This window comes from Bombina bombina, chromosome 4 (assembly GCF_027579735.1).
Source record: "Bombina bombina isolate aBomBom1 chromosome 4, aBomBom1.pri, whole genome shotgun sequence".
Classification (NCBI taxonomy): Eukaryota; Metazoa; Chordata; class Amphibia; order Anura; family Bombinatoridae; genus Bombina; species Bombina bombina.
The window spans coordinates 171,065,461-171,092,584 of NC_069502.1; the positions used below are offsets into that span (position 1 = coordinate 171,065,461).

General features: G+C 39.9%; 1 protein-coding gene across 2 annotated transcripts in view; it reads right to left on the minus strand.

Moving 5' to 3' along the window:
• Nucleotides 1–27,124, minus strand: part of TAF1B (TATA-box binding protein associated factor, RNA polymerase I subunit B) — a 316,787-nt gene that overhangs the window by 227,001 nt on the left and 62,662 nt on the right. For both annotated transcript variants that reach the window (XM_053709699.1, XM_053709698.1), the window contains exons 7-8: nt 26,008–26,167; nt 8,384–8,483 (exon numbers count right to left, since the gene is read on the minus strand). In XM_053709699.1, coding sequence (XP_053565674.1) covers nt 8,384–8,483; nt 26,008–26,167 — 260 coding nt within the window. The remainder of the gene's footprint in view (nt 1–8,383; nt 8,484–26,007; nt 26,168–27,124) is intronic.

The following is a 27,124-nucleotide window of genomic DNA, read 5'->3' on the forward strand; positions in this document are numbered from 1 at the left end:
GATGTCAGAGGGGGGGGGGGGGGTAAAAGTATGCAACAAAGCACTATAGGCAAATCACGTACAGGTTGTTTCCCTTGCCTTTCATGCATTAATTGTAACTCTATGATCAATGGGGATATGTTTTCCCATCTCTATACAGGCAAGAAATGAGATCAAGGATTTTATTACCTGTAGATCTAGATTCACAATTTATGTTATAAAATGCCCGTGTTCCCTGTTATATGTTGGTCAAACAACAAGAGAAGTCAGTAAAAGAATCTCAGAGCACAAATCAAATATAAGATGCAAAGACTTTGAGACCCTGGTATCATCTTGTTTTTTTAAGTAGGCCATAACATAAGCCAACTTCGATTTCAAATAATTGAACAGGTCCAAATGCTTAGGAGGGGTGGTTATAAGGAGAGTAAAAGAGAGACATTCTGGAATAATGAACTGGGTACTATGGCCCCCAGGGGTTTAAACCATGAATGCAATTGTATAGCTTGCTGGTAGTAATGTTCCTTTGGTTCTTGTGTTCAAAAATTATATTTTGTTAAAATTGAATAATAAAAAAATTAAATGAAACAAAATTAAGATGAAACAATTGAGAAATTCAGTCTAATTTTGCTACAAAATAAATAATTTGAAGTCCAAAGTTGAGTAAACTAATAAAGCAAATTAAAGGATTAGTTGTGCATGTGCTTTAAAGAATAATCAGTTCTGACACAGAAATAATCTATGTAATTTTTTTTAAATAACAGGTTGCAAACATATTCTTTGTATTTTTATTGAACAATATTTTTATGTATGAATTGTTTTTTAATCAATTGTCTATGTCTAGGCTCCTGCACATAAGAATTATTAACCACTTGAAAGGGTAGTAGCCCAATTAAAATGCTTGTAAAATAAATGTTTTTTTTTTTAAATTTTGTAATTAATTAAAATTGTAACCACTAGGTGGCAGTATAAACTTGCACATCATTTTTTGGTGCCTAAAAAAGCTATTTAAACACTTTCTTTGAGACATTTAGTCAGGCATGATTAAGGGCTGAGTGTGTGCCTGAAACATCGCTGTATGTTGGTGGAACCTGTGTGAAAATAAAGGTCTTTTAATTTACACAGCTGGACGGTTTTTCTTATGTGAATATGTTGATGGGCATTATAGCCACCAATAGCCAGCTAGCTCCCAGTAGTGAATTGCTGCTCCTAATCCTACCTAGATATGTATTTTAACAAAGGATACCAAGATAACTAAGTGCATTTGATAACAGAATATTTTTTTTTTAAAAAAAAATTTCAAATTGCAAACTCTTTCTCAACCACAAAAATGTAATTTTGACTTCCATATTATTTTAAGCCTAGCTATAAACAGTACAAAGATTGTAATGTACATTCATTATTTATACTGTCTGTTTCCCAGTGACAGAATTGACAGAAGTGTGTGGCAAAAACAAAATTTATGCTTACCTGATACATTTATTTCTCTTGTGGTGTATCCAGTCCACGGATTCATCCATCACTTGTGGGATATTCTCCTTCCCAACAGGAAGCTGCAAGAGGATCACCCACAGCAGAGCTGTCTATATAGCTCCTCCCCTAACTGCCACCTCCCAGTCATTCGACCGAAGACAAGCAAGAGAAAGGAGAAACTATAGGGTGCAGTGGTGACTGTAGTTTAAAAATTAAAAAACACCTGCCTTAAAATGACAGGGCGGGCCATGGACTGGATACACCACAAGAGAAATAAATTTATCAGATAAGCATAAATTTTGTTTTCTCTTGTAAGGTGTATCCAGTCCACGGATTCATCCATTACTTCAGTGGCTCAGTGTATGGAAGAGGATCACCCACAGCAGAGCTGCTATATAGCTCCTCCCCTAACTGCCATATCCAGTCATTCGACCGAAACAAACAGAAAAAGTGGAAACCATAGGGTGCAGTGGTGACTGTAGTTTAATTAAACTTTAGACCTGCCAAACATGACAGGGCGGGCCGTGGACTGGATACACTACAAGAGAAATAAATTTATCAGGTAAGCATAAATTATGTTTTCTCTTGTTAAGTGTATCCAGTCCACGGATCATCCATTACTTATGGGATACCAATACCAAAGCTAAAGTACACGGATGATGGGAGGGACAAGGCAGGGATTAAGCGGAAGGAACCACTGCCTGAAGAACCTTTCTCCCAAAAACAGCCTCCGAAGAAGCAAAAGTATCAAATTTGAAAATTTTTGAAAAAGTGTGAAGCGAAGACCAAGTCGCGGCCTTGCAAATCTGTTCGACCGAGGCCTCATTTTTAAAGGCCCAGGTGGAAGCCACAGCTCTAGTAGAATGAGCTGTAATTCTTTCAGGGGGCTGCTGTCCAGCAGTCTCATAAGCTAGGCGTATAATACTCCGAAGCCAAAAGGAAAGAGAGGTTGCCGAAGCTTTTTGACCTCTCCTCTGTCCAGAATAAGCGACAAACAGGGAAGATGTTTGGCGAAAAACTTTAGTAGCTTGAAAGTAAAACTTCAAGGCACGGACTACGTCCAGATTATGTAAAAGACGTTCCTTCTTTAAAGAAGGATTAGGACACAATGATGGAACAACAATCTCTTGATTGATATTCTTGTTAGAAACCACCTTAGGTAAAAACCCAGGTTTGGTACGCAGAACTACCTTATCTGCATGAAAAATCAGATAAGGAGAGTCACAATGTAAGGCAGATAGCTCAGAGACTCTCCGAGCCGAGGAAATAGCCATCAAGAACAGAACTTTCCAAGATAAAAGCTTAATATCAATGGAATGAGGGGTTCAAACGGAACTCCTTGAAGAACTTTAAGAACCAAGTTTAAGCTCCATGGGGGAGCAACAGGTTTAAACACAGGCTTAATTCTATCCAAAGCCTGACAAAATGCCCGGACGTCTGGAACTTCTGCCAGACGCTTGTGCAAAAGAATAGACAGAGCAGAAATCTGTCCCCTTAAGGAACTAGCTGATAATCCTTTGTCCAAACCCTCTTGGAGAAAGGACAATATCCTAGGAATCCTAACCTTACTCCATGAGTAATTCTTGGATTCACACCAGTAAAGATATGTATGCCATATCTTGTGATAGTTTTTCCTGGTAACAGGCTTTCGTGCCTGTATTAAGGTATCAATGACTGACTCGGAGAAGCCACGCTTTGATAGAATCAAGCGTTCAATCTCCATGCAGTCAGTCTCCGAGAAATTAGATTTGGATGATTGAAAGGACCTTGTATTAGAAAATCCTGTCTTAGAGGCAGAGTCCATGGTGGAAAGGATGACATGTCCACTAGGTCTGCATACCAGGTCCTGCGTAGCCACGCAGGCACTATTAGAATCACCGATGCTCTCTCCTGATTGATTTTGGCAATCAGTCGAGGGAGCAGAGGAACCGGTGGAACACATAAGCCAGGTTGAAGAACCAAGGCGCTGCTAGAGCAGCTATCAGCGTCGCTTCTGGGTCCCTGGACCTGGATCCATAACAAGGAAGCTTGGCGTTCTGGCGAGACGCCATAATATCCAACTCTGGTTCGCCCCAATGATGAATCAACTGAGCAAACACCTCCGGATGGAGTTCCCACTCTCCCGGGTGAAAAGTCTGACAACTTAGAAAATCCGCCTCCCAGTTCTCCACGCCTGGGATATGGATTGCTGACAGGTGGCCAGAGTGAGTCTCTGCCTAGAGAATTATTTTTGAGACTTCTAACATCGCTAGGGAACTCCTGGTTCCCCCTAGATGGTTGATGTAAGCCACAGTCGTGATATTGTCCAACTGAAATCTGATGAACCTCAGTGTTGCTCACTGAGGCCAAGCCAGAAGAGCATTGAATATTGCTCTTACTCCAGAACATATATTGGAAGGAGTTCCTCCTCCTGAGACCACGATCTCTGTGCCTTCAGGGAGTTCCAGACTGCACCCCAACCTAGAAGGTTGGCATCTGTTGTTACAATTGTCCAATCTGGCCTGCTAAACCAGATTTAGCAGAGGGGACAAATCTGTGTAATCCCCATTCCACTGATTTAGCATGCGTAATTGCAGCGGTCTGAGATGTAGGCGCGCAAATGGCACTATGTCCATTGCCGCCACCATTAAGCCGATCACCTCCATACACCGAGCCACCGAAGGGCGCGGAATGGAATGAAGAATACGGCAATCATTTAGAAGCTTTGATAACCTGGACTCCGTCAGGTACATTTTCATTTCTACAGAATCTATAAGAGTCCCTAAGAAGGAGACTCTTGAGAGTGGGGATAGAGAACTCTTTTCCTCGTTCACTTTCCACCCGAGCGATCTCAGAAATGCCAGAACTATCTCTGTATGAGACTTGGCAATTTGAAAGCTTGACGCCTGTATCAGAATGTCGTCTAGATACAGAGCCACCGCTATGCCTCGCGGTCTTAGAACCGCCAGAAGTGAGCCCAGAACCTTCATAAGGATTCTCGGGGCTGTAGCCAACCTGAAGGGAAGAGCTACAAATTGGTAATGCCTGACTAGAAAGGCAAACCTAGAAACCGATAATGATCTTTGTGAATCGGTATGTGAAGGTAGGCATCCTTTAAGTCCACTGTGGTCATGTACTGACCCTCTTGGATCATGGGTAGGATGGTCCGAATAGTTTCCATTTTGAAAGATGGAACTCTGAGGAATTTGTTAAAGATCTTTAGATCCAAAATTGGTCTGAAGGTTCCCTCTTTTTTGGGAACCACAAACAGATTTGAATAAAAACCCTGTCCCTGTTCCGTCCGCGGAACTGGATGGATCACTCCCATTACTAGGAGGTCTTGCACACAGCGTAGGAATGCCTCTTTCTTTATCTGATTTGCAGATAACCTTGAAAGATGAAATCTCCCTTGTGGAGGGGAAGCTTTGAAGTCCAGAAGATATCCCTGAGATATGATCTCCAACGCCCAGGGATCCTGAACAACTCTTGCCCACGCCTGGGCGAAGAGAAAAAGTCTACCCCCTACTAGATCCGTCGCCGGATAGGGGGCCGTTCCTTCATGCTGTCTTAGAGGCAGCAGCAGGCTTTCTGGCCTGCTTGCCTTTGTTCCAGGACTGGTTAGGTTTCCAGGCCTGCTTAGATTGAGCAAAAAGTTCCCTCTTGTCTTGAAGCGGAGAAAGATGATGCTGCACCTGCCTTGAAATTTCGAAAGGCACAAAAATTAGACTGTTTGGCCTTTGATTTGGCCCTGTCCTGAGGAAGGGTATGACCCTTACCTCCAGTAATGTCAGCAATAATTTCTTTCAAACCAGGCCCGAATAAGGTCTGCCCCTTGAAAGGAATGTTGAGTAATTTAGACTTTGAAGTCACATCAGCTGACCAGGATTTGAGCCATAGCGCCCTACGCGCCTGGATGGCGAATCCGGAATTCTTAGCCGTTAGTTTAGTGAAATGAACAATGGCATCAGAAACAAATGAGTTAGCTAGCTTAAGAGTTCTAAGCTTGTCAACAATTTCAGACAATGGAGCCGTATGGATGGCCTCTTCCAGGGCCTCAAACTAGAATGCCGCCGCAGCAGTGACAGGCGCAATGCATGCAAGGGGCTGTAAAATAAAACCTTGTTGAATAAACATCTTCTTAAGGTAACCCTCTAATTTTTTTCTCCATTGGATCTGAAAAAGCACAACTGTCCTCAACCGGGATAGTGGTACGCTTTGCTAAATTAGAAACTGCTCCCTCCACCTTAGGGACAGTCTGCCATAAGTCCCGTGTAGTGGCATCTATTGGAAACATTTTTCTAAATATAGGGGGTGGGGAAAAGGGCACACCGGGCCTATCCCACTCCTTACTAATAATTTCTGTAAGCCTTTTAGGTATTGGAAAAACATCAGTACTCACCGGCACTGCATAGTATTTATCCAGCCTACACAATTTCTCTGGCACTGCAATTGTGTCACAGTCATTCAGAGCAGCTAATACCTCCCCAAGCAATACACGGAGGTTCTCAAGCTTAAATTAAAAATTAGAAATCTCAGAATCAGGTCTCCCCGAATCAGAGACGTCACCCACAGACTGAAGCTCTCCGTCCTCAGGTTCTGCATATTGTGACGCAGTATCAGACATGGCTCTTACAGCATCTATGCGCTCTGTATCTAGTCTAACCCTAGAGCTATCGCGCTTGCCTCTCAATTCGGGCAATCTGGATAATACCTCTGACAGGGTATTATTCATGATTGCAGCCATGTCCTGCAAAGTAATCGCTATGGGCGTCCCTGATGTACCTGGCGCCATATTAGCGTGCGTCCCTTGAGCGGGAGGCGAAGAGTCCGACACGTGGGGAGAGTTAGTCGGCATAACTTCCCCCTCGACAGACCCCTCTGGTGACAATTCTTTTATAGATAAAGACTGATCTTTACTGTTTAAGGTGAAATCAATACATTTAGTACACATTCTCCTATGGGGCTCCACCATGGCTTTTAAACATAATGAACAAGTATCCTCTGTTTCAGACATGTTTGTACAGATTAGTAATGAGACTAGCAAGCTTGGAAAACACTTTAAAGCAAGTTAACAAGCAATATAAAAAACTTTACTGTACCTTTAAGAGAAACAAATTTTGACAAAATTTGAAATAACAGTGAAAAAAGGCAGTTACACTAACAAAATTTTTACAGTGTATGTAACAAGTCAGCAGAGCATTGCACTCACTTGCAAATGGATTATTAACCCCTAAATAACAAAAACAGATAAAAAAAACAAAAAAAACGACATAGACGTTTTTTAACAGACACAACAAAACTGCCACAGCTGAGCTGTGGATTACCTTCCCTATAAACGATTTTGGAAGTCTTTTTTAGCCCTTTAGAGATGTCCTGTAGTATTCATGGGACTGCTGAGGGAATCTGGATGATTCATTTTGTAATTCTTACTGCGCAAAAAAGCGCTAAAATAGGCCCCTCCCACTCACTATTACAACAGTGGGAAGCCTCAGTTAACTGTTTCTATGCATAAAATAAGTCAGCCATGTGGAAAATTATGCCCCAATAAGTTTTATCACCAATGTATCTTAAAAAACGATTAAACATGCCAGCAAACGTTTTAAAACATCTTTTTTAAAGAGTATGTATCTCTATTGATAAGCCTGATACCAGTTGCTTTCGCTGCATTTAAGGCTTTACTATATTACTTCAGTATTAGCAGCATTTTCTTAGTCAAATTCCATTTCTTAGAAAATTATTTTACTGCACATACATTAATAAGCCTGATACCAGTCGCTTTCGCTGCATCTAAGACTTTACTTACATTATTTCGGTATCAGCAGTATTTTCTTAGTCTATTCCATTCCTTAGAAAAATATTTTACTGCACATACCTTAGTTGCAGGAGACCCCGCACGCCATTCCCTTTCTGAAGTTACCCCACTCCTCAGAATGTGTGAGAACAGCCAGTGGGATCTTAGTTACTTCTGCTAAGATCATAGAAAACGCAGGCAGATTCTTCTTCCAAATACTGCCTGAGAAAAAACAGCACACTCCGGTGCCATTTGAAAATAACAAACTTTTGATTGAAGAAATAAATTAAGTATAAAACACCACAGTCCTCTCACAACCTCCATCTATGTTTAGGGTTGCAAGAGAATGACTGGATATGGCAGTTAGGGGAGGAGCTATATAGCAGCTCTGCTGTTGGTGATCCTCTTGCAACTTCCTGTTGGGAAGGAGAATATCCCATAAGTAATGGATGATCCGTGGACTGGATACACTTAACAAGAGAAATATTACCCTTTACAGCAAGCATGATACCAGTCGTTATTAAATCACTGTAATCAGGCTTACCTTAAATAAATCCGGCAATGTCAGCATTTTCTAGCTTATCATTTCTCTAGAAAAATTTTAAAACTGCACATACCTCAGAGCAGGAGACCCTGCACGCTATTCCCCCAGCTGAAGTTACCCATCTCTTCAGTTATGTGTGAGAACAGCAATGGATCTTAGTTACAACCTGCTAAGATCATCAAAGACCACAGGCAGACTCTTCTTCAACTTTCTGCCTGAGGCTAAAATAGTACAACTCCGGTACCATTTGAAAATAATAAACTTTTGATTGAAGATAAACTACATTAATGCACCACATCTCTCTAGCTGCTTCCCTTGTCGAGAGCTGCAAGAGAATGACTGGGAGGTGGCAGTTAGGGGAGGAGCTATATAGACAGCTCTGCTGTGGGTGATCCTCTTGCAGCTTCCTGTTGGGAAGGAGAATATCCCACAAGTAATGGATGAATCCGTGGACTGGATACACCTTACAAGAGAAATCTGTATTACAAACACAATATACATGTTTTTATTGTGTTCTCATTTACATGTATATAATTAATTTAACTGAACCAAATCATGATTTGTTTAAGATATTGCTTTTTAAGGACTTTTTAATTGGCCACAGTAAAAAAAAAACATACCCGGGGTTGAAATATTCGGATATCAGGTCCATAAAGCTTGGTTCCCTCTGGGAAAGCCTCCACAGCATTGGCGTATGGGATGCAGTCGTTAAAAATAAGCCTGGATAATGAAAAATACATTCTTACATGTGTATAAAATGTACATCAGATTTAAAAGGCAAGCACATTTTTGCACAAATCAAATTGTTGAAAACTAAAAAAGTAGTTTTTATCCTTCAATACTTGTGAGATCAAAAGCATTATTATTATATTGAGACGCTAATAAATTAAAGTCACACTAAAGCCAAAATTAGACTTTCATGATTCAGAAAGAACATGCAGTTTTAAGAGACTTTCCAATTCACTGCTATTATCAAATGTTTAAACGCATACTTTCTGAGGCACCAACTACTGCTGAGCATGTGCTCAAGTTCACAGTGTATATGTATACTAATCTGTGATTGGCTGATGGCTGTCACATGATACAGAGGGCCGGCATAGGGGGGAAATAACTTGTTAGAAAAAAAAAATAATCTACTGCTTATTTGATATTCAGAGTAAGTGCTATTTCATTGCCTTTTTATTACACACTTGTTAATGATCAAATTCCACTATATTTAATGGTCTTTTAAGTTGTTAATCTTAAATGAAAAAAACAAAACAAAAACAAACTTTGTTTAACCCTTTCCCAGCGGGAGTAGTTTGTCTACATCGGAACAAATTAGAAGTAGATTTTTTTTCTTGACAAATTTCAAAGTTATGTCTATTTCCACTCCCACTGCATCATGTGAGAGCCATCAGCCAATTACAAATGCATTAACGTATATTCTGTGAATTCTTGCACATGCTCAGTAGTAGCTGGTCCCTTAAAAAGTGTAAATATAAAAAGAATGTGCACATTTTGTTAATGGAAATAACATGGAAAGATGTTTAAAATTGCTGCTCTATCTGAATCATGAAAGTTTAATTTTGACTTGAGTTTTCCTTTAAGTTGATAAAAAAGTTACTTATCCGGCACTCAAGGGATATGCTCCTGTAGGTGTGTCCAAAAAAGAAAGATTACATGAGAAAGGGGGCTGTTGGACTGCGTAATTATTAAGCAATTCCAATCCAGCATATAGGTGAGATTGCTCTAATTTTCTCCTGTTGGATGTGAACGAGTGGAGAGGCAGCAAGAGCAATAGAAAAGTTAGGGCAGGAGCATATCCCTTGAGTGTCATAAACTTTTTATCATCTTAATTGCCCTGCTGGTTTCGGCTATTGTGACTAACATTCCCCAAGTTTGACTTGTCCTGGCAGGTAGAATATATAGTATAACTCTCACATATGGGAATTTATTATAGCACTGCTTGACAAACTGTTATAGTTAATGGATATTGTGTAGCTGGAAACAGCATTCCAATAAGTTCATTTATACTCTGAAAAAGACTTATGATTACTTGGTGATCCGAACAACTTGCACACTTTTTGATATTTTTGAACTGCTATTACATTGCTTATACTGCAGGTATTCTTCTTACATTATAGGTCAATATACATATGATGCCCAATCTACGGGATGGTTATATATATATATTCTATTATGTTATATATACACACATACACACAGTGCAAAAGTCTTAGGCCACCTTTAGATTTGTGGTTTTAGGAATGATATAATGACCATACATAATTAGTTCTCAGTCTCCTTAATAGAAAACAACCAGAAAATACAGGATATTTGTATGCAGTATTAAAAAAAACAGAAAAAATCCCCAGAGAAAACAGCTTTTATAGGCTAAAGTAGCAAATATTTAGTGTGACCTCCCCTTACACTTTAACAATAGCAGAACCTTTTTTTATATTTTGTGTACATATTTTCTGTATTTTCTGTTTGTATTTTAATAAAGAGCACGAAAAATAAATATGGATGGTCATTAAAACTTTGCTAAAACAAAAAATCTAATGGTGGCCTAGGACTTTTGCACAGTACTGTAAATATCTCAGAATAACAAAAATATTGCAGTATGCAGTAATACCTTTTTATTGGACTAACATTACATACTAAAAGACAAGTTTTGAGATTCATCTCCTCCTCAGGTCTAAAGAAATACTGATCAATATCAATGAACAAATTCTATTATATCTTAGAAAGAAGGGGGGCTATACAGACAGGAGGAGATGGGAGAGATAGCTGAGAGAATTTGCAGAGGGTCGTAAATGGATCAGGCTGATGCTGAAAAATGGTGTGTGTGTGTGTATCTCAAGAAAGAAGACTCTGTTTCTTCAAATACACTTACTTTATTTTGTGATGGGTTACATCCAACGTTTCAGCCAACAATTGGGCCTTTCTCAAGGTGACTGACCCACTTCCCAACTCCCATTATATACACACCAATAGAAACATAGAAACATAGAAACATAGATATTGACGGCAGATAAGAGCCATAGGCCCAGCAAGTCTGCCCCACCTTACCTAACAGTATAAACTTATCTAGTTCGTAGGATAGCCCTATGCTTGTCCCATGCATTTTTAAAGTCCCCCACAGTGTTTGTTGCTACTACCTCTTGAGGAAGTTTATTCCATAAATCAATCACTCTTTCTGTAAAGAAGTGCTTCCTCAAATTACTCCTGAATCTACTACCCTTTAGCTTGAGCTCATGACCCCTTGTTCTTGAATTTTCCATTTTATGTAAAATACCCACAGCCTCAGTTTTACTAAACCCTTTAATGTACTTGAAAGTTGCTATCATATCACCTCTTTCCCTTCTCTCCTCTAAGCTATACATATTTAGGTCATTGAGCCTATCCTGGTAAGTTTTATTTTTTAGACCATGTACCATTTTGGTAGCCCTCCTTTGCACAGATTCAAGTTTGTTAATATCCTTCTGAAGATATGGCCTCCAGAACTGCACACAATACTCAAGATGAGGCCTAACTAATGATCTATAAAGTGGCATAAGAACCTTACTATTTCTGCTGCAAATACCTCTACCAATACATCCAAGCATTCTGCACCAATGATTAACTAATACTTGCCAGGTGATTTTCACCACACCTGTCTTCACACTTAAAGGGACACTGAACCTAAACAATTTTTTTTCCATGATTCAGATAGAGCATGCAATTTTAAGCAACTTTCTAATTTACTCCTATTATCAAATTTTCTTGTTCTCTTGCTATCTTTATTTTAAAAGCAGGAATGTAAATCTTAAGAGCCGGTCCAATTTTAGGTTCAGCACCATGGACAGGGCTTGCTTATTGGAGGCTTACATTTACCCACCAATAAGCAAGCATAACCCAGGTTCTCAACCAAAAATGGGCCTGGTCCTATGCATCACATTCCTGCTTTTTAAATAAAGATAGCAAGAGAACAAAGAAAATTTGATAATAGGAGTAAATTAGAAAGTTGCTTAAAATTGCATGCTCTATCTGAATCATGGAAAAAAAATTGTGTTTAGGGGCCCTTTAACAACACCATATTCTCTGGAGTATATCGCCATCTACTAGATGGCTGAATATCAGCACACTTTGCCAAATCCAGTATTTAATTATAAGGTTGTTCAGTTGAAGACATCAAATGGCTATAATCACCTATGTAATTTATAATATCGAATTTACACTTACATACATTTATATCATATTCACCATAAATAATAAATTTGCTTAAGACAGCAAATACTGCTATAGAAAAAAGGTCAAGGACAGATAGGTGTTTAGGCCCCTGGGGGCCACTGTGTCCAATTCCACAATCCATTGGACCTTCCTCTGTAGCAACAATTTCTTCCTATTTCCTCCCCTTTTCAATTTTGGTACCTGATCTATTGGGCAGCATCTCAGACTTGACACAGGATGTATCTAATTTATATTTCTTGATATTGAAATTTTAAAGGAGAGTAACAGGTTTGAAACTAGGATTTTTAGGAAGTTAACTGATAGAAACACCTTGGTTAGATTTGAAAGTTTCCACCACCAAACATCTATTGAGATCCATGCCTAAGGCACAGATGGTAAGGGCAGTCAGACTGACATCAGACACAAATTCCTGGGAGGTGGCAGTAAAGGATATGGATCAGAGGTTTCTGCAAAGAGGTTACCCCGAAAAGGATAATCGATGAGAGTAAAAAACAAGTGCTGGACATGAAAGGAAGTGATCAGGTTAAAAACAAGGATTAGGGAGAAAGGCTATACTTTGTAACTGACTTCACCACAGACACATGGAAGCTATGTCAAGTTGTATTGGATAATTGGAAGATATTGGAGGTGGATGAGAAATTAGGGCCTTTTACAAAGATATCAATATCTTTTCATACAGAAAAGGGAGGAGTCTTAAAGAAATGGTAGTACAAGCAGATCCAACTGAGAAATATGAGAAAGAGAAGGCACATTTCTTGACTAGGAAAGGAGGGATATATCGTTGCCATGGGTGTGTTACCTGTGACAACCTAATATTAGGAGATACCTTCACCCATAGCCATACAGGCAAGAGATACAAAATAAAACGGGCACTAAATTGCAAGTCTAAAGTACGTAGTATACATTATCAAATGTTAATGTGGGGAAATGTATGTTGGAAAAACGGAATGTGCATTAAAATAATGTATGGCTGTACATAGATCCAGCATAAGGCAGGCTATAGACTCAGGCCAAACTGAGCAACCAGTGGCGAATATTTTTTTGGAAAAGAGACATCCTGTGTCAATTCTGAGATGCTGCCCAATAGATCAGGTACCAAAATTGAAAAGAGGAGGAAATATGAAGAAATTCTTGCTACAGAGGGAGGCCCAATGGATAGTGGAATTGGACACAGTGGCCCTCAGAGACCTAAACACCTATCTGTCCTTGACCTGTTTTCTATAGGAGTATTTGCTGTCTTAAGCAAATTTATATTGTATTCATCAGAAATAATACATGTATATAAGTGTAAATTTGATATTGTGAATTGCAGAGGTGATTATAGCCATATGATGCCTTCAACTGCACAACCTTAAAATGAAAATACTGGAGTTGGCAAATTGTGCTGATATTCAGCAGACAGGTGTGGTGAAAATCACCCGGCAATTATTAGTTAATCATTTGTGTGTATATAATGGAGTTTGGGAGTGGGTCAGTCAAAGGCCCAAGTGTAGGCTGAAACGTTGGATGTAACCCACCACAAAATAAAGTAACAGTGTATTTGAAAAAACACTGAGTATATATATATATATATATATATATATATATATATATATATATATATATATATATATATATATCTCATAAATTATGCTAACCTGATTAATTTTCTTTTCTTCAGAAGGAAAGAGTCAACAGCTGCATTTATTACTTTTGGGAATTCAGAACCTGACAGAGGCAAAGACACCACAGCCAAAGGCTTTAATACCCCTCCCACTTCCCTCATCCCCCAGTCATTCAGCCGAGAAACAAGGAACAGTAGAAGAAATCAGGGTGAAAAGGTGACAGAAGAACAAAAAACAGAAGCCCCTCAGAAAAAATATGAGTGGGGAGCTGTGGACTCTTTCTATCTGAAGAAAAGAAAATGATCAGGTAAGCATAATTTATATTTTTCTTCATAAATGGAAAGAGTTCACAGCTGCATTCATTAATTTTGGGAAAACAATACCCAAGCTATAGAGGACACTGAATGCAAAAGCGGGAGGGTACAAGAGGCGTCCCATTCTGAGGGCACCAGGTCTGAAAACCCCTACCCAACAACATCCCACTTCATCCAAAGCAAAGAACAACCTTGAAACAATAAGGAAAAGGCCCAAGGACCTTGACCGCAGGTCAAGCAGACAAGCCTTGCTAGAGAACGCAGGAACTAGACTCGACTCAGTCAACAGCCTCCAGGAGACACTGTTGCCCAGCAGTCGGTCTCCAAACAACACACCCCTTACTAAAGAAAGAGAACAAGCAACCGTATTCTTCCACAAAGAAGAAAGGACACGGAATGTTCTTGTAAAGCGCGGCTAAACCCCCTTAAGGGGCTCAAGGCACTGCTCATCTTATCAACCTCAAAAAGGAAGAAGGCTGAGTAGACCTTCGCCGGGGATCGAACTTGCAACCCGCGGATTGCTACAGTGCAGAGTAGTCACAGTGCATTAGTATGCTGAGCTAGCTATCCAGCTAGCATGAGGAACTCCAGACCAACAGAGACCCACCAGTCTTATAGAAACAAGGGGAGGCAACGCACAGACATCAGAAATATAGAAACCACAGGATAAGGTCGGGAGTATGAAACAGAGGCCCTTTCCTTAACACAGTGCAACCGCATTCTAGAAAGCAACTGAAGACGAAGGTCCCAGAGTCGCAAAAAGGTAGCTTAGAATAACAAAATATTCAAAAATGAAACATTGTGCAGCAAGCTCAGGTAGGTCTGACGAACAACACCTGAAGCAAAAACACTGCACGCTGCAGCCATGTAAAAATGACTGAAACTTAAATACTTGCCAGGCAAGCAGAAAGCAGTTGAAGATAGGATCCTCAAGAGACTTACCGTACCTCAAATGCTCAGAGGACGAATTTAGCAGAGCAAAAGAACTCAGATCCTGCTCCAACACCGGACCAGCCCAAACGACAGACATGTCTGATAGACAGGGAGAGACAGAATGACCCCAACCACAAGCCCCCAGGGAATGGAAAGGAAAGGGGGGACTCACCCACCCCAACAGAGCTTGGGTGCCAACCCAAACCACTCCTCCAAAATAAGGCACTCCCAAGGAGAACCCCCTGGGACCTGGAACAGAGAAAAGTGCAATAGATCCGTAGGAAGACCGGTCACAGCTCTCTTAGACAGTCTCTACGTAGAGAGATCAAATTATAACAGGTGGAACAGAACCCACAGACGAGCAGATGCTGCCCCCTACAGGAATAAGCCACCTGATCTACACACAGGAAAGGACAAATACCCTCCAGAGAGAGGAAACCCCAGCTCATAAGGAAGACCAACTAACCCCTCAAAAGGGAAGGGCACAGATAAGAACTGCGTACATGTCCACAAGACATGAAGCCATAGCATGATCAAAACATGGACCAAATGAAAAAATCATACAGACACCACTGTTGATCCAACAGAGAAAAAAAAACTCCCCATGAAGAGGAGCACTCTCCGTCCGAAGGACAAGTCAGGCCTTAAAGTTTATAACCAGTACCCAAAGGTGTATGTGAACTCTGCCCTTCCTGCTTCAGGGTCCCTGAAAAAACGGTGTCATCCCGAACCAGTCCACAGGATCATAAGCCTCCAGACATCCAAGAAGGATCCAAGACAAGAACCCTGGACCCGGGGCCCAGAATCGCCCTAGAACGAACGACACCCCCAGGGAACACAAGATACCCCGTCTGAAGCAATCAGACTCATAGGGGATGAGAACCGGGAAACCCGGAAAACGGGTACAGGACCAACTCGCAATTCCCAGCCTAAAGGGAAGAGTACACCCTTAGCCGAAGGTCAACACCCCCCAACAAGGTGCTAGGCCGCGACAAAGTCCCGCAATTTCTCTAGAGCCCAAAGGCCCCAAGGGCAACACTAAGGGAAATGAGAACGAGAACAGAGTCACACGAAAGAGAATAGAAAGAAAGGCTAGTCTACATAATCCTTTCAGATTAACGTTCACACCCAAGGGAGAAGAATGCAAAGCATCCCGAACCCAGGCAGAAAAACATCCCCAAATAGCTTGGAAAAAGAGACAACACCGCCTATCGCCCCTGATATGGAGACAACTAACTCCCAAAGGAAGACAGAGCCTCACGGCCTTCACTTCCTAATTAAGCGGCCAAAGCCGCCAGAAAGTCTCGACCCAAAGGAAGAGAACCTCTAAAAGGAACAAGTCCTAAAAGGACACTTCCAAAGAAGCCATGAAAGGCAAAACCGTAAGAACGGCGGTATGAAGGACCTAAATCCTCCAACCCACAACGAGAAGGAACACTCTAGTTCCCGGAAAAATTTGGAAACAACTGAGCATGTTGCCATGGATCTCAGAGTCCCAGCCCACTAGCTTGAAAGGGGAATGAGGACTGAACCAATCCCCCATGCCCCTAAGCAACCTCGGATCCTCAAGACCTCTCAGGATGCTAGTTGAAACTAAAATAAAACAAGTAAACAACACAAATCATATTGTAATCACTAGGCGCCCTCACCGGACCAACCGGACATAAAAAGGCGCCACGTGTCTGAACTAGGCCTCAAAGACGAAAGGATTTGTACCCAGTCAGGACCAGCCTGAAACCAAGGGCCCCAGCACTGTCAAGGCCACAGAGTCTCCCCCGAGATGGAGGGATAAAGAACAGTCAGACAGACTTTTGTAAACAGTGCGACCACAAAATCGCGAGTATCAATTCCAGAGAAGAAAGTTCCTGAAGGAAAACATCACACCACAACATGAGCTTTAAACCAAATAAAAATCATCCTCACTGAATGAAAATAAAAGATAAGGCAACCAGTAGGTTATCGCCCAGGAAAAACGGACAGACCCGCAGGAACAGCCCAACAGGGGTCCGAGACTTCCAAGCTCAGAACTGGAAAAGGATACACAAATAACAAAGACCATAAGAAGATTACTTCATTCCCTTATTTCTATGCATGCAAGCCAGTCGTAGATTAAGACTGAGAATCCCCAGACCCATTAAGAAAGGGATCCTCCGAGAGGAGGTTCTGGAGGAGGAGCACAGGTGTGTGAGGTCAGGTGCAGCACCTGCTCTGATCTACCTACTTACAAGCCGTTGGTGGAATTCGCGCCCAAACCCTCTGACCCTGGGCGGCTTAGACAGCAAGAAGATACCGCTGCTGGAACCTCCATAGTGCCTTAACATTGCACTAGTGCTGCACGGCGCAGCTATTGATAGGACCTTACCTGGGCTGAACATTTCTATACCAGGTCTTATACGAATCAAGACCCTGGTCCATTGAAAGAATCATAAGGAGACCTAACTTAAGCGACAAGCAAGTGAATGTACGATCCTATCACATAGCCTAATCCTAGGCGAGCAACCTTTTAACTTTGGAGCCCCAGTCAAGACAGACTACCGCTAGCGCTCAGGTGTACCTGTCGGCCGTACGCTGCTTGGAGGGACTGAATAGCTCTTGGTCCACACTGGCTATGTGATTGGGCGGGTTGCCGGCTGGTTTTGTTCCACTCCTTTTCGGCTGCTGCGGTGGGGCTGGGTCTCGCTCAGAGTGTCCCTTGGTTGCTGCAGTGTGTTACATCGTGGATCTGCACACAGGGAAAACGTACCGGAGGAGTCCCTGAGACCTGCTGTTGCTTTTGCTGCCTCCCCCTCCCACCGATGCTGTGTGAGGGGTGAAGCTTCCTGCTGCGCCCTGGTGCGCTCCCTTGGGTCTCCGGCTGCTCTCTCTCCTTCATTTTTGCAGATAGCTCGTCACGGACGGGTCTCTTCTTGCCGACTGGATCCTGCGCTTCTGGGTAAACACTCTCCCTCCCACCGGTGCTGCGTGAGGGAGGGCTGTTGTGGCTTAAGGCGATCATTGTTGCTCACGGGACACGGCAAGTAACTCTAAATGGCTCTATTGTCATAGATCACTGGGACCCAATTACTAACTTTCTCTTGTTTTGTTTTCTCTGGTCCCTAATATCATCTTAAAGCCCTCCAGAATACATATACTGTTTAAATACACGGAGAGGATAGACAAACAAAGGGGGAAGGAAGAAGAGAAAGAAAAGAAAAAGGTTTACCTTGACATGTTATTAAGTAAGGTTACAAGGGACTTTGGTTTTTCCTTATAGCTGATTCTAACTTTGGAGGAACTTTTACTCTAAATAACGACAGGTTTATTGCTTTATTGTATCTTGGACATTTATTTATCCTCCTGGTTCAAATTACAGCTTTGTATTGCTTTTTTCTATATATTAATGTGGGTTCCATATGTGTATCTAAAAAAATTTCTTAGGTTGCAGCGGCTGATGTGTCCCTTTTTTTTTTCTCAAAGAGGTGCTGGGTATATAAGACCTTATTTTTTTTTATTTTATTTTTTTTCTTAAAAAAACAAAACAAAAAACCTTTAACCCTAGTTGAAGTAGGAATTGAATATACCTGAAAAACCTTCAGCCTGCAATAATATAAGGAAGGGGAGGAGGGGAAAAGGAAAGGAAAGTAGGAGTCAGATACACAGATTAGATATATTGTACAAATTCCCCAGCAGAAAAGGGGAAAAAAAAACTACTTAATATATATACCTTTAATACTCTTATATTCACCTCTCTTTTGCTGATAACTGCCTCTGGTTAAAAGGTTAAGGTCAATTGGTTTAAAACTGACACACTAGAAGGGGCCTATTTAATACAACTACTCTTTTAGTGCCAGTTTCTCCCCCTTTCCTTTTTTTTTTTTTTTTTTTTTTCCTTTCTCTTTTCCCTTTTTTTTTTTTGAGATAAACCAATATAGAATACAACTAAGAGGATTATAAAAATTCACCTTAAACCCACCTAAAGATCACTTAAGAACCACTGTAGGGGAAGAAGGGGGGGAGCCAGAAGAGATTGTACTTGACCTGCGGAAGGTTCTTTTAACGGCCCTATCTATAAATGACATAAATGGGTGCCCTTGTCACCAACATGACTGTATTTTTTCCACTTAGCTCACTGTTTCCCTTTTTCCTTTTAATCACTAAAAATTTGCACTCTCACACTTTCACTCACTTCATTTTTTTCCCCTTTTTCTTTTTTTTTCTCCTTTCTCCCCCCTCCCCCTCTTTCTCCCTCCTTTTCCCCTTCCCCCCTCCCTTTTTTTTATCTCTCTCTCTCTTTTACATATAGTTGGGGTTCTATCCCCTCTCTCTCACCCTTAAGAACTATTTTTTAGTTCCTTATTGCTATCACCACATAAAGGCACAAATATATGGACAAATTTGTACATCCATATTCTAAAACCTCACCTTCAGTCATGTTGGTTAGACAAAGGGACAAAAAGCAGAAAAGTGCTGTAGAACCCCCAGTGGAACCGCAGACACCAATTCGTGATCTTTTAGCACTACATGAGCCTTTTGATATGCAGTCTCTAGTTTCTAATATTTCTATGGCTCTTACTCCCAAATTTGATTCTCTTAAGATAGAGATTAAACAGGATATAGCCCAGTTAGTCTCAGAAGTTAAACAATTTTCGGAAAGATTCTCTGAGCTAGAACAGAGAGTATCAGATCTCGAAGATCTTACTTTAACATACAACACTAAACTTGATACCATGTCTTTGGCCCTGGTTAAAACTCAGGAAAAGTTAGAAGACCTTGAAAATCGTGCAAGGCGAAACAACTTAAGAATAATTGGGGTCCCTGAGCTTAAACAGTTTGAAGACCTGAATAAATTGATGACGCACACACTCCCGGGGCTATTAAAGCTCCCTGAGATATATCACAACATTTCTATAGAGCGGGTACATAGGATAGGACCAACATCCCCTCCTAAAACGAACACGAGACCAAGACCTATAATAGCCAAATTCTTGAACTACCAACACAAAATTAGCTTTCTGCAAGCTTTCCGTGAACACCAACCCATATTCCTGGGGGAAGCCAAAATATTACTATTTCAAGACTATGCAGCAGAAACAGCCTCAAAAAGGAGGGAGCTAGCCCCAGTATGTACAAAGTTTATACAGAAAGGGTCGAGTGCAACTATTCTCCATCCAGCCAGGCTTAGACTGGTGTTTGACAACACTACACATTTTTTTGACACTGCCTCTGCGGCAGAACTGTTTTTTTACTAAAAATTGTTCCTCCCTTCAGCTGGCTTCTTAGCTTTTAAACAGTAAAGTATAAGATGATTTTTTTCTCTTTATGGGTGAACTATGCCTGGGGTCCTACAGTATTGGGTAATAGACAGTGTAAGTGGTTCACTGTCTTCTGTATATATGATTTGTTGTTTGGTTGGGGTTTGTGTGGGGGTTTTTTTTTTCTCCTTTCTTTTTTTCCTCTTCTTCTCTCCTCTTATATCTGTATAGATGATACATATGCATGATAAAATTAAATTCACCTTGTGGAATATAGGCGGCCTTACATCCCCCATAAAAAGAAAAACGATAATAACCTTTCTTAAAAAAATTAATACCTCTATAGCCTTTCTTCAAGAAACTCACCTTAAAGCCGAAGAGGTTCTTAAACTTAAATCCTCATGGGTTAAAGAGGTCTTTTTTTCACCTAGTTTGACCCGTAAAGCAGGTGTGGCTATTTTGCTTGGAAACAAATTTAACTATGAGGATTTGCATACTGAATCAGACTCTGAGGGGAGATATTTAATATTGAAAATAAAAATCTTCAACACCCTATATACTTTATGCAATGTATATGCTCCAAACGTGTTTAATTTATCCTTTTGGGACACCTTAAAGGCGAGACTCATGTCATGTGCGGGGGGTTTTCTAATCCTAGGAGGGGATTTCAATATGGCACCCCAGTACCCTATGGATAGACTTAGACAGAACACCTTTTCAAAAAAAACTAAAAGAGACAACCTTGAGTCAAAACTCTTCTCCAGAATATTTAATGATCTGCGAATACGTGATATATGGAGAATCCAGAATCCTGATACGCGGAATTTCACATGTGTCTCAAAAGCTCATAAATCCCTCTCACGTATTGATTTATTTTTGCTTGATGAAAAACTATGCAACCAGAAGGTCCTTTCTCAAATCTTACCCGTTGCGGTCTCTGATCATGCCCCTATATGCCTTGAGTTTAGCCCTGGTAATTTTTCTCATATAAATAATCATTTTTTTTTTCCAGCCTATCTAGCGCCAGATGTTAAATTTAGGAACTGGCTCGAACTCAAATGTCGTGAATTTGCTATATTTAATGCTGAAGCTAGGAATCGTCCTGATCTATTTTGGGAAACTGCCAAGGCAGTTTTAAGGGGCGAGATATTATCATATACTATTAGGCACACTAAGAAACTCAAATTGCGGGAGAATCAATTATTACGTACGGTCACAAATGCATACAATCTTTATTTAACTGAAAAAACACAGCAGAAGTGGGCCAAATATGTCGCTGCACTTGAGGAGAGAGATACATTCTTACTACACAGGACTACACAAAGAGACACCAGGTTTCAGGCAAAAATATATAAATTTGGTAACAGGACAGGGAAACTCTTAGCCAAACTTCTTAAACAGGATGCAGGTTCCCAATTAATAGATTCCTTATGTGAAGAAGGCCAAAACCTTAGGCTATCTGAAGAACTTAATCAAATTTTTTTTTAACTACTATAAAGACATTTATTCTTCTAGAACTTCCAATACTAAAGAACGCCAGGATTTCTGGAGTAAGATCTCTCATCCTTCATTAACAGATGTATCACTTCAAGATCTTTACTCCCCCATTACAGAACTAGAGGTATCTAACTCAATTAAAAACCTTGGGCATAATAAAGCCCCTGGCCCAGATGCATTACCCAATGAGTTTTACAAGATACTTTCTTCCACCATAACACCTTATATCACCTCTTTGTTTAATCATATCTATATAGATGGGAACGAACCTACCTCTAATTTTTCAGCCTCCTATACGACCCTGATTTTAAAAAAGGGTAAAGACCCAACTATGAAGGAGTCTTATAGACCTATTGCTCTTATTAACACAGACTATAAAATATTAACTTCCATCTTGGCCCAACGACTCCAAACTCTCCTCCCAATAATTATTAACTCCGACCAGGCTGGCTTCATGAAAAAAAGGAATTCTGCAGCTAAAATTAGGCAGCTTTTGCTCACGATAGACTATTTTGCGAAAGGCGAGGGTTATGATCAGATACAGAAGGGAATTAAATCAGATATGGCAATATTAGCTATAGATGCCGAAAAGGCTTTCGACTCAGTCCATCATGACCATTTATTATTTTCTCTAGAACGATTTGGATTAAAAGGGAATTTTAGCAAATTTATTGAAAAACTATATCAGACTGCTTCTACGCGGCTAATTGTGAATGGCCATCTATCTCCCCCTATTCCCTTGCATAGAGGTACTAGACAAGGGTGTCCACTTTCCCCTCTCCTCTTTAATATCTCTATCGAATCCTTAGCTATATCTGTCAGACAGCATCTGTAAGGGATAAGAATACATAACAAGGAATTAAAAATTGCACTTTATGCAGATGATATACTGATATATATGTCTAATACCTCTATTAATATACCCAGATTTCTTTTATTAGTACAACAGTTTGGATCCTTTGCGGGTTATAAAATAAATATAACTAAATCCGAGCTTCTGTGGATTAAACAATCAGCTAACTCATGCACAAATATACCTTTTGCAATAGTTTCTGATTACTTTAATTATCTAGGCATAGCTATATCTTCTAATCCAGATAGATGGTACTCTCTTAATATAATCCCAATTCTAAATAAAATTAAAGATACCCTCAAAAACTGGCATAGCTTACCTCTCTCCCTGTCTGGACGTATAGCAGCATATAAGATGATCCTTTTACCTAAAATACTTTATATCCTTCAGAATGTACCTCTTCTTTTGAAGAAGAAGGAGCTTATGTTGCTTAATTCGCAACTGAGCTCCTTCCTGTGGCAACATAGGAAGCCTAGAATCTCACTTTCGAAACTTTCTTTACCTATTAAGTACGGAGGCCTTGCCTTACCAGATCTCAAACTTTATAACTATGCTTTCTTAGTTCGTATAGTGACAGACTGGATGTTTTCGAAAGATTATGTTACAGACAATGACCTTGAAAATAACATCTCGAAGCCTCTCTCTCTCGTAGCTATTATTCATTCTGATGCTCCCGCTATCCCGTCTGAAATTAAAAAAAGATCTTTATACAACCCAATTCTAGCGTGGAAAAAGACCTGCAACTTATTAGCCATAGAATATCATGTATCGATACATATTCCATTACTTGGGAACCCTCAATTCCAACCAGGCCTTCTCTCTACTCTCTTTGAAAAATGGAGATTGGAGGGTTTATCTAGAGTACATCAGATATTGGACATAGGGAATAGCTGTATTAAAACATTTGATATGCTTAGATCAGAATTTAATCTTCCAAATAGAAACTTTTTTGCTTATCTTCAGCTTAGACATTATACTACAAAACTTATAAATGAATACGGATGGAACTGGTCTCTAGGGATTCTTGAAAAATGGTTAGTATTAGTTAAAAATGGGCTCATGTCTATTACTCCTTGTTATACGATTTTGATCTCTAAGACAGGGACAATTAATACTGATAGAATCTGTCTTAAATGGTCAGCAGTATTAAACCAAGAATTGGACCCCAAAATACCTTATATTTCAATTCAAGAAGCCAGCCGAGCAACTTGTTCTATTACCTGGAGGGAGTCACATCTCAAATTACTCTACATGTCTTATTTTACCCCAGAAAAAGGATCTAAATGTGGGAATATAAATTTTAGTATCTGTCCTAAGTGTTCCCTCCCGCGGGCGAACCTCCTGCACATGATATGGACCTGCCCAAAAATCAGAAATACTTGGCTTAAAGTACAATATTGGCTTCGTAAAATTCTTACTGACTCTACCATAACTCTCTCAGTAAAGATAGTAGTTTTCCTTTTACATTATGAAGATAAACAGATTAATATTAAATTAATTAACCTTGTTATATTGGCTGTTAGATATATTATTCTGAAAAAATGGAAAATGCAAGGAGTTCCTAGTATAGCGGAAATTAAAAATTGTCTAAAAAAACAATGTATCCTCGAACAACTTGATATTAGCATTAACAATCAGGAAGATATCAGTAGGTTTTTTTTTAAATGGTCCCTGTTTATAAAAGCATTTCCACCGCCTGAAATTGAATATTTAATATATCATCTTCGAAATTCCGACTTAGTCCTACTAGGATTATGGTAAATAGCCTTTTTCCCTGCTCCTTTCCCCCCCCCCTTTTTTTTTGGGGGGGGGGTTCTTATTTTTGTTTTGTTTTCTGTTTTTTGTTTGTTTCTTTTTTTGTATTATAAATGAAAAAATTAATAATGTGTAATTGAAATTGTAATGATATAATAGCTTATTATGTAACTATATAATTTCTTTGGTTCCTATGTTATCCAGCTTGGGTTTAAATTTATTTTATGTATGTTTTACGCATTGTTGTAAATAAAGATTTAAAAAAAAAAAAAAAAAAAAGAGAGGGATCCTCCAAAAACGTGCCTTAGTAGAACACAAAGGCGCGCCAGTGTATAACAAAAGGCGCAAGATACCTCTGCCGGGACAATAGAAAACACTGGCCCTGAAGGTTGACCCCCTGAGGTCTCAGGAGCAGTTGCTCCCCCGGAGGGCTGAACTGGACCAGGCGATCCCACGTCTGACGAGCCCCTGTTAACGAAACACGGACAATATCGTAAGCACAGTCCCGGGAGGTGCAAATGCGCCAGCCCAAAGATATGGCCATGCGGAACCGTGTCATAACCTCCGGTGGGAACAGGCCACACTCCCTAGAAGGATAAGTAGCGTCTGGGTTACCTGAATGCATAGTAAGAGTAGGTGGTCGTCTCGAAAGAAATAGAATCCCCAAAGGCGGATGGCTCAGTGGGCACCTGATTCCCCGATTACGAGGAACAGAGCACTCTAAAACAGCATTCGGAACATAACTGATGGGCATGTATCACCCAGGCCAATTCATATTCTTTTCAAGAAGTAGAGTCTGAATCAGAGTCATCCATCTCCAAAAAATCAAGAACCTCCATATCTTAGACACTGAATAAAAAAATGGACCAATAAGAAAAATCTAAATGGCACCTTACACCCCCAATGGCTGGGGCACTCACCACCTCCAGAGAACCAGATACCAGCAGAACAGGATTTCTCCATCACCACACGGTCAGGAAAGTGGAAATGGAGTCACAAGATAAACGTGCAGTCCATGCAAAAGCGCACCAGAAGGTAAAGGCCATGTCACTAGACATAGGCCGTTATGTTCCAAAATAGCCATGAGCCCAAGCAACACTACACAGTAGCAGACAGACTCGCATAACAAAAATGAATATAAACCCCCTTGTTCAATAACCCCCCTCAGGAGATATTAAGCCTTCATTCCTAGATACAAAAGGAGCCTCACTGAGACCCTATGGTACAGTTATCCCCGAAAGGTTGTAGCCCCTCTCGGATAAACAGTTGTAATTACAATACAACTATGATAAAAGTAAAATAAAATGATCTTACCGGAATCTACGCCGTGGAACAGGAACACGGCCCTTCAAGTGTGAAAGGTAGTAGCGTCGCTTCTGCCATGGACTTGAGAGAAAAAAAAGCAGGCAGCGAAACTCGTCAACGCTGATTGCTTGTAGAGCTGTTAATATAAGTCAGGATGGTTTCACAGAAAGACGCTCCCTGCATCTCCGGACTCTCATCCATAATCTCACTGAGAGGCTGACATGACTACTTAAAACTCCAGTCCCATGCCGAAGAGTACTACCCTCCATAAGAGACTATCGAAAACTTCTGACACTTCTTTGCCAACCTCCTGGGACGAAAGGCAAAGAATGACTGGGGGATGAGGGAAGTGGGAGGGGTATGTAAGCCTTTGGCTGGGGTGTCTTTGCCTCCTCCTGGTGGCCAGGTTCTGAATTCCCAAAAGTAATGAATGCAGATGTGGACTCTTTACATTTATGAAGAAAATATAAATCTATATCTCCATATCCAATGGGAAATTTTCTGTACCAATGCAGAGATTACATCAAGGAGTCTTACCACAACAAGTTAGACAGTGTTATTGACTCTCTCATCCAAAGTAATGAGAGGTAGCAGAAAGCCACGGTCATGGGCATTGACATTTTTAAATCTCCTATTTTCCACAGTTTAGCGTATGATGCACCATCTATAGATCCAGTTTGTACAGAAGCAGCACTTTCTGTGTTAAAAAAATAAAAAATAAATGAATAACTGGGTCAGTTCTAAAAATACATATATTTTATAAATTGTCCTTTAAGTTTCAAATTGCATCATGATATATTGTAACAAAAAACAAATACATTAAAATAATAATTAAAAACACATTTTAAAATTAAGAAAACATTTAAGTGAATTTGATGTTTGAGCCTGTTGATGTTATAATACATGATCTTTATATGCAAAATAATTGATAAACCCAAACACAGTTCTAAGGGATCCATATGGAAGAAGACTGTGAGGAAACATTTATGATTAGGAATTATGTGTAAACACTGTGGCAGACGTACAGACATACCTAGACACAGTAATAACACTTATGCAGCAATGCTTTAAGGAACATCGCCACCTGGTGGTAAAAACTTATTTCAACCTTTGATTCCAAAGAAGAGCTAAAAAGCGAAGCTGTCAGGCATCCAAAATTTTTTTTTTTTTGAGATAGTAAATATTTTCACATCATGATATCATGGGCAACAATACCTAGGTTCTCTTGTGATCTTTGCTGTGAAATTCTGCACAATTGAACAAATTGAGGCTAGATACAGATGAAAAATAAGGACTCATAAAATTAAAAAATAAATAAAAATAAAAACACGCCACTAAATATTAAAAGTTTCTTCTGAACAAATAAAGGACTAATTTTCACAATTAAAATGCAAAACGTTTGAGTACAGAAAAAAAATGTAAACATGACTTTAAAGGGACATAAAACCCAATTTTTTTCTTTCATGATTTAGATAGAACATAACATTTTAAACAACTTTCTAATGTACTTCTATTTTCAAATTATCTTAGTTCTCTTGTTATCCTTTGTGCAAAAGCAGAAATGTAAGCTTAAAAGGGTCAGTCTAGTATAAATTAAACTTTCATTATTCAGATAGGACTTTTAATTTGAATCAACTTTCCGATTCACTTTTGT